Source organism: Cebus imitator, unplaced genomic scaffold (assembly GCF_001604975.1).
Source record: "Cebus imitator isolate Cc_AM_T3 unplaced genomic scaffold, Cebus_imitator-1.0 Scaffold501, whole genome shotgun sequence".
Classification (NCBI taxonomy): domain Eukaryota; kingdom Metazoa; phylum Chordata; class Mammalia; order Primates; family Cebidae; genus Cebus; species Cebus imitator.
Genome location: NW_016107816.1, coordinates 1,276,989 through 1,285,988, shown reverse-complemented (window position 1 = coordinate 1,285,988; position 9,000 = coordinate 1,276,989). Strand labels below are relative to the sequence as shown.

General features: G+C 42.4%; 1 protein-coding gene across 1 annotated transcript in view; it reads right to left on the bottom strand.

Moving 5' to 3' along the window:
• Nucleotides 1-3,077, bottom strand: part of POLR2M (RNA polymerase II subunit M) — a 10,061-nt gene extending 6,984 nt beyond the window's left edge. The window contains exons 1-2 of the mRNA XM_017513806.2: nucleotides 2,645-3,077; nucleotides 267-914 (exon numbers count right to left, since the gene is read on the bottom strand). Coding sequence (XP_017369295.1) covers nucleotides 267-914; nucleotides 2,645-2,757 — 761 coding nt within the window. The 5' untranslated portion in view covers nucleotides 2,758-3,077. The remainder of the gene's footprint in view (nucleotides 1-266; nucleotides 915-2,644) is intronic.
• Between the last annotated feature and the right edge of the window lie 5,923 nt (nucleotides 3,078-9,000).

Here is a 9,000-nt window from a genome sequence, read left to right as displayed (position 1 = left end):
TTCCACCTCAGCCTCCCAAGTAGCTGGGACTACAGGTATGCACCACCACACCTATTTTATTTGTATTATTATTTTTTTTTAAGAGAAAAGGTCTTATTATGTTGCCCAACCTGGTCTCCAAACCCTGTACTAAAGCTATCTTCCCACCTCAGCCTCCTGAGTAGCCTGGGACTACAGACAAGCACCATCACACCCAGCTTCTCGTAACTTTTTGAGTTTAACAAATATTGTGTTCCTGTTACAGGCCTGTTTCCGATGGTACTTACACATTGGTCTTAAATTTATGCAGCTGGGGCACTGGGTTTTTGGCTCGCATTTCTAGCACTTCCATGTAATGAGGCTTCTTCTGAGTCCCATTAGAAAGGCCTGTCAAGTTCGTAGCACTTGTGTTTTCTCCTGACTGTTGTTCACCTTGGTCTGCAATGGCAATCCTCTGTAACCTGTCAATCAACAGGTTGTCAAAGCTGCTGGAAGTATTTTCTGCTTGACTTGAAACACGATGCTGCCGGTGATGCTCACTAGCTTCAGATGAAGGCGGCACTCTGTCTCTGTTGCTGGAAGCTGGGCCCTTACTCACTGTGTACTCAGCCTCTGGAGTCTCTTCATCACCTTCATGAGTAGGATGTCCAAGTCCCTGGTTTTGTGAGGTTGTTTCAGATGACTCAATGTTATCTACAGAGGAACAGCCAGGAACTAGTGATGAAGTATCAAGTATCTGGTCAGAATTCTGGGCCTTATCTGTATCGACATCAACTTCTGCAGTTGCTTTTTGCCTTAGCTTACAGTCTAAACTAACAGGATGAAACAGTTCACTTTTTCTTCTAACTTCTTCACGTTCTGCAATGGCAGCTTTCAGTTTGGCAACAGAGTCAAAAATCTTTTTACCTTTGTCGGGCAATTTGCAAATGAATTTTCTGTCAAATGGAAAAGAATACATATATATTACAGCCATGTTTTTAGACTTGACTTACAACATTAAAGAGGCTAAGCATTAACTTCTAAGAAAGAAAAGGCAATTTTTAAGTCAAATATCTGATTTCTAATTTCTCCAAAACAGGAATTAAATAAATAAAATGGTCATCATCCAAAGACCCCAAAAAACAAGGGAATGCAGGAACAGGGAATATATGCCTCATTTGTCTCAGCAAATTAGAATTTCAGCAAAAGTACTTTAGGCATATAATAATCACATAAGGCATTCCAACAGCCAGCAGTCATTAAATCTCCAAAATTTGAGGATGGGGTAGAGCATGGGGATGGGTCTATTAGGTCAAAACTACTTTCATCATAATACCAAGATGTTATTTCCCTCTCATTTTCTCACATGGGTACAATGGAGTTTTCCACAGGCTACATGACATGTGATGACATCATTGTTCTAGAACAGAATGTGCGCTTGTGTATACTTATGTTTTAAAGACTTCAGCTGTATTTCTGACAAGTAAATAAATTTTGCTAGATATAACACATAAAATTACTCCATGGGATGTCAATAATTCTTAAAGTATAAAGGAGTCCTGAGACTAGAAAGTTAATTCATTGCTATAGATTAAAAACCTATTCTCACAAGGTCAAAACACCTGTCTTGACCCAATCAAGTATTTATCCCTTTTGTTGGATAACAGAGTTCCTTTTCTGATTCCCTTTTCTTTATACAACAAATGGAGAGAAAAAATTAAACCTTAGGTCCTCTGTTCTTTTTGACAATGCATTCATTCTCACAATTGACAACACTCTTACAGCTGAAATTCCTCTGTTTTCTACATTTTCCAGACTTCTTTCTTGAGCCTCATGACTACTCCAGCTTTTGTTTGGTTTTCAATTAACCAAATGTCTGGCCTGCTCTCCTCCCAACTCTTCACACCCTAAGTAAAATCAACCTTGGATCTATTCGTCTCCCCGAATTTTCCTATTTTTTTGCTACTGGTGTTCCATATATATCGGAAACTTCAGCCATCTCTGTCAACCACATTTAAATTAGTCCATGCTTAAAGTTTTCCCAATTCCTTCCTAGTTCGCTTTCTTACAACTCTCTCGTGGGGAGCCTCTCTGCAAATATCCTTCTACTGTCTTCTGCTTTTCATTCCTTCAAACCACCTTTGCACCAGGCTGCTAAACAAAACTGCCTAAAACACAAAATCACTTTTATCACGTGGCTCCCCTGCTAAAATCCTTTAAATTAGCCAACTGAATGGGGGTCGAACTTTCTCGGCCTAATAAACCCCTCGTCACATCCCACTCTTCCCATTTCCTACGGTTCCTGTAAGCATAGAATCCAGAGATGAAGCTGACAATTCGTTATGGGTTAGGGGCGCGGGCGGCAAAATGGTTTAGAATGCAGACTCTCGCTTCATGGAACCAACAGAGTGCCCGGGAAAATAAAACCAGCGAGGAGCTATTAACTCACTGCAACGCTAAGGAGCCGTCCAGTCCGAGTCATCCTCGCAGGCAAACGTGCCTGCCCAGGAAAAGGGACGGCTCTGCGGCAGCAAGCTCTCTGTCCACTTGCCCGGAGGGCTGAGGCGAATGTGACTGAGGCAAGGTCACCTTCCAGGGAAGTGCATGGAGTGGGGGAGGGAAGGGGAGCGCCCAGGGAGCTCGAGCTGAAGGAGCCTGGCAGTGACTCCGCGGGACCCCAGCTTACACGTTGCGCAAAAGTCTCTCCTGGCGCTTCAACATTTCCCGCAGCTCCACCAAACTCCGCTGCCCCAAGTCCTCGGGTGCTTGGGGCTCGAAGCCGCGGGGCAGGGAGGACATTCTGCGCAGGCTGAGGCTGGCGTGGCGGCGGGCACTCGGCTTCCTCAACAGGCCCCGCAGCTAGCGCCGGATCCGCGGCCGCCGGTGACTCCGGGGCACGAGCGGGAGTCGCCATTTTCCCGGAAGAACGGGATCTTCTTCGAGCCGAATCGAGCTTTATTGAAATGCCGGAAACAAACACGGACCGGGAGAAGGGGGCGTCCGGAGGATAGCTAAAGGGCGGAAGTTACGTCGGATGACGCCGGCGCCTCGGTTTGGCGCCCTTTCTCCTCCTGTGCGCGTTTGTCCCGTCGTCAGTAGTGCATCGGTTTATACAGAAAATATTCTGCGCCAGTGTGACCTCACCAAGCACTATTCGTCAACAAATAGCCACGTCCTCTGTTATAGTTGGAGTTTACGGAGTGGGGAGGTGAGAGGGACAATCAAATAATAATATAATAGTAACGTTGGGTTAGACACCTCGGAAGATATCTCTGAGAAGTGAAATTCAAGTGGAAACCTTAAGGATGAGCTGGCCATTAATGAGGTAGGGGAGAGTGTGAGACAAGATTTGGGAGACTCTGGCCTGTGTGTGGTGCCTCCTAGCTCGGCTTAGTGACGTCCAGAAACGTTAAAGTTGGAAGGTTCCTTCTTCTTGGGGCTCAACGGCATTTGGAGCAGGACTTCATTTGCGGCACCGCCTCAGGCATTGTTGAGACTTTAGGTGTCTCTGGCTTCTGGCTGCTAGGTGCTATGGCACTCCCAAATCATTGCAACAATCCAGAACTTCTCCCCCAACATACACGTCCAAAGGCCCTCAAGAGATGAGGAGGGGAAGCGGCTGTACAAACTGCTTGAGGACCTTTTCTAATTTCCTACTTTGCCAATAGAAAAACAGAGTCACGAAAACTGAAATAAATATTCCCAGGGCACAAAACCAGTGACAGCACCTGATTTCAAACCCAAAAGCCCAGATGCTTTTCCAACATACCAGTTTGAAAATCCCCTTCTTCACTTAGACCTATTTCCAAATGTGTAAAATGGTTGAAAAGACTTTTTTTTACAGCTGTTGAGAAGAAGGCAGGTTAGTATGGGACCCAGCTTTTACCTTCTTATAGTTCCTCTACCAGAGGTGCATCCCAACGGAAAGAGTTGGAAGACGTGCAGTCACAGCAGATGTCACTTGGGAGGTTTGAACACCCCATAACCTCCAAAACCACGCCGTCCCCCAATTTTTTGATATAGAAAATTGAAGTTGTGTCAATCCTATGTAAGATGCTACATAAACACAAACAGCTCCGTCCCAAAGAGACAGACAATCTAGGCAAAATCCAAAGCTATTCCAGGGAGCACGATTGCAACCATTTCTCTATCCCCAAAATCTGGTCCATTCTGATCAGACTCATTAACATATCAAAATAAATTTTCTCAGGATAAGACTTCCTTTAAAGGACGTTTAAACCTGCTCCAGCATTGGCTGAATGAGAAATAGGTGAGTAAGTTCCTTGAATCAGGTGATTGTGGTGTTGGTGGTGTTGACCAAAAAAAAAAAAAAATCGAACTCTGTAAAATATTGAAGAGATTTGTTCTGTGCCAAATATGAGTGACCATGGCCCATGACACAGCCCTCAGGAGATCCTAAGAACACGTGCTCCAGGTGGTTGGTGCACAGCTTCATTTTATACATTTTAGGGAGATCTGAGACATCAATCAAACACATTTAAAATGAACATTGGCTTAATCCAGAAAGGTGGGACAACTCAAAGCAGAGGGAGTGTGCAGGAAGGTGGGCTTCCAGGTTATAGGTAGATTTAATTTTTTTTCTGATCCACAATTAATTGAAAGGAATGTCTGGGTTACCATAAGAGGTTGTGGAGACCAAATTTTTTTTTTTTTTTTTTTTTTTTGAGACGGAGTTTCACTCATGTTACCCAGGCTGGAGTGCAATGGCGCGATCTCGGCTCACCGCAACCTCCGCCTCCTGGGTTCAGGCAATTCTCCTGCCTCAGCCTCCTGAGTAGCTGGGATTACAGGCACGTGCCACCATGCCCAGCTAATTTTTTGTATTTTTAGTAGAGACGGGGTTTCACCATGTTGACCAGGATGGTCTCGATCTCTTGACCTCGTGATCCACCCGCCTCGGCCTCCCAAAGTGCTGGGATTACAGGTTTGAGCCACCGCGCCCGGCGACCAAAGTTTTATCATGCAGATGAAGCCTCCAGTTAGCAGGCTTCAGAAAGAGTAAGATGAAAATGTTTCTTATAAGACTTAAAGTCCATGTTGATATTAAATGCTGGGCAGCTTTTTCTGGATTCCAAAAGAAAGGACAGCATAACGAGGCATGTCTGATGCCCCTTCCTGTCATGGCCTAAGTCAGTTTTTTAGGTTAATTTGGAGGACCCTGGCCTATAGGAGGAGGTCCAGAAGGTTGAGAGGGACCTTCACATTTTATTTTTGATTTACGGTGGCAAGGCTATTATATATATAATCAGCAAAGTGACATCTAGAATACAAAAACTCACATTTTACAAAAAGAATTCTTATACATCAATAAGCAAAACAAGTCAGCAGAAAAAAAAGGAAAAATACAAATAGTCCACAGAAGAGGAAACTGGAAAAACCAGAAAACATACTTAAAAAAAGATCCTTAACTTTAGGGAAATGGAAAGTAAAACGAAAATCTGAAAAATCCCAAACTCTTTCTGATTGGAGAAATAGGAGCTCATGTGTTGCAGAGAATGAACTGGCAGAAACACTTAGAAAAGGTATGCAGCCAAATCTAGCAAATTGGAAGGCGTGCATACTCTACAATCCAACACACAGCCTTTATGTACACAACCTTCCTCAGGAAACTCTGTGTATGTACTAAAGATGTGTGTCAGAGGATTCATTGCCACGTTGTTTATAGTGGTAGCAAAAATTGAAAACTACATCAATTAAAATAATTAAATCTACAGATATCAACAACGTTGAATCTATAAAAGTTAAGGTTAAGTGAAAAAAGCAAGTTGCAGAACAATACCATTTATTTTAAGATGAATAACATGCAAATTAATACTGTATTTTGTCAGATGTATTGAGGTATAATTTACATGTAGTAAAATACCCCCATTTTAGTGGACAAGTCTGAGTTTTGACAAATGTATACAGCTCTGCGATGACCACCATAATTATGATATAGAACAGTTCTATCATGGCCCCCAAAATGTACTCAGCCTCACCACTGTACCCCTACCCCTGGAAACTACTAGTCTGTCTACTGTCCTAGAGTTTTGCCTTTTCCAGCATGTCATATAAGTAGAATCATACAGTAGCCTTTTGAATCTGGCTTCTTTGACTCTGCATAACGGTTTTCACATTCATCTATGCCACTGCAGGTATCGTAGCCTGCTCCTTTTTATTGCTAAATAGTATTGTATTCTATGGGTGTGGTATTCTATTGTATGAGTTTGTTTATACATTTAACAGTTGAAGGATATTTGAGTTGCTTTAAGTTATTGCTGATTATGAATCAAGTCTCTATAAATCTTGTGTATAGGTTTTTGTGTGAATATAGGCTTCCATTTCTCTTGGGAATGGTATAACTAGGTCATATGGCACATAAACGTTTCTAAGAATCATCAAATTGTTTACAAAGTATCTGTACCATTTTGCACTCCCCCAGCAATGTCTGAGGGTACCAGTTGCTTGACATCGTCATTGACACTTGGTTTTTGTTTTTGTTTTTTCGAGAAGTAGTCTTGCTCTGTCACCTAGTCTGGAGTGCAGTGGCGTGATCTGAGCTCACTGCAACCTCTACTTCCCAGGTTCAAGCGATTCTCCTGCCTCAGCCTCTAGAGTAGCTAGGACTATAGGCAGGTGCCACCACAACCAGCTAATTTTTTCTATTTTTAGTAGAGACAGGGTTTTGCCATGTTGGCTAGGCTGGTGTCAAACTCCTGACCTCGAAGGATCTGCACGCCTCAGCCTCCCAAAGTGCTGAGATTAGAGGCGTAAGCCACTGCACCCAGCCTGTTTTTAGTTTTGTTATGTTTTGTTTAATTTTAGTCACCAGGCTTCTTGCTCAAGTGCTCAAGCTGGGCTATTTAAGAAAGATACAGAACTTGCACCAAACATTTTTTTATGGTGTCAATCACGTGTGTAAAGGAATGTGGACATTTTCTCCATGAACAAGAGATATGATCCATGAAAGTTGAGGGGAGTTGGATGAAAAGAAAGAGATGGGAACCAAGGATCATAAGTAAGTATGAAGCAAATTCTATTTTCGTTCATGATTTTTTTTTTGAAGCATCCATTTGAGAATGAAATGTGTTGATTTTTTTTATCTTTTTTGAGACAGGGTCTCCCTCTGTCGCCCAGGCTAAAGTGCTCACTGCAGCCTCGAAATCCTGGGCTCAAAGGATACTCCTGCGTCAACCCTCCAAGTAGCTGGGACTACTGGTGCATGCTACCATGCCCAGCTGATTTATGTGTGTGTGTGTGTGTGTGTGTGTGTGTGTGTGTGTGTGTAGAGAGATGGGGTCTGGCTATATTGCCCAGGGCTGGTCTGGAACCCCTGGGTTCATATGATCCTCCCATCTTGGCCCCTCAAAGTGCTGATATTACACGTGTAAGCCTCCATGTGCAGTGACATTATGCATTTTTAAACAATCCAAAACAATGGCCACAGCTAATGAAAAATTACTTAGGAATGGTCCACCAAGGACTTTATTGAACAATAATGGCTGACATCTGTGTGCCATTTTACAAAACCATTCCCTCTAGTCAGTCCCCCAAACTGCTTTCTCACAATTTAAAGGGGAAGAGACAAGAGCTAGGTCCTCCTGACTTGTTCACCTAGGGGCTCCATTCACCACAGTACCCCATGTGCCACTCAGTTAACAGCTTCACAGAGAAATGACAGGAGGCTGGCTGGTGAGGGATGAGGAAGCCAGGGAAGGAAGAAGGAACTGGAGTTGGGTATGAGAAAAACAGTAGAAAAAAGGAAAGAGAAAGGAACTGGTAAAGAGAAAGATGAAAAAGTGAAAGGAGCAGTAAGAGGAATCACGTTTCTCTGCACAGAAATCAGAAACATAAAGCTCTAAATATAAGTCCTTAGGAATTCACAGATACATGTCGTGTTTCCCTTTCAGCTCTAAAATTCTATACTTCTACAAAATGCCACATTTCCCCTCTTTATATTTCACTGTGATCCCATGGCAACAAAAGATTTTCCTCAGCTACCCAAGGGTTTAGGCTGTAAAGTGCCTTCACTACACAGTAAAAGTAAATTCTTGCATTAGTTATCCAAGTTGTTTGAAATGAGGAACCACATTTTCAGCTCATATCTCCCTTTTTATCAGCAAATAGTAATTTAAAGCCATTTGCCCTGGCTATGGTTCCCGGGTGACAGACTATGGCCTATTAAAATTAATCCTGACAGAAGATCCTTGCTGCTTTCTCCAAGCCCATTCAGGCCATCGGTTTATGAACAGGATGAACAGACGGCCCATCCCAGAGGGCTTGAGGGAGGAAGCATGTTAAAATGGCTGCCTGCATCTTTGTTTGCTCAGCTGCCTGGAAAAACTAGGACTAAGGGAAATGGGATTAATCAAGGGGGCAGTTGCCCATGGGAAAAAAAAAAAAATACAAAGACTGTGGTGAGAAAATCTCAACCAAGTAAGATTCAAGTTGAAGGAAAAGAACCATGTTCTCTTAATACCGTCACATGGCTGAAATGTTGTTTAGTGATGAATCTCCCATTTCAGGTCACCACTGTGTTTTATGATCTTGATACTGTGGGAAGACATAATTTATTAAATGTTTGGTACTCTGAAATTTCATGTACGTTTACTTTTTAATTAGCAAATTTAATAAAGATTGTTGGTTAGATATGTGACCAACTGAATTGTGATTGAATAATAAAACTTCACAAGATTTTTTAATATGAATAAACTCACAAACTGGTAAAAAGAAGTCCTTGAAAGAGCACATGATCTTTGGCACAGACGATATAGACATTGTAGCTAAGGCCTCACCTCTCAGTTTAAGACATAAAATCTTAGACAAGATTAAAAATACTTTCCCCTCCCCTTATTTTCCTTCCCTTTTACACAGTGAGTAAAATTCCACCAATAAGATTATTTGGTGAACAGGATCTTCCTTTGAGAACAGAAATGATCGATTAGTCATTTACATGTGAGTATTAATTGGTTCCAAAAGGCTTCCTCCTAACAGCCTAGCTGAGGAGATGACCTACACTCAAAGAGTGAAATTTGTTAAGAA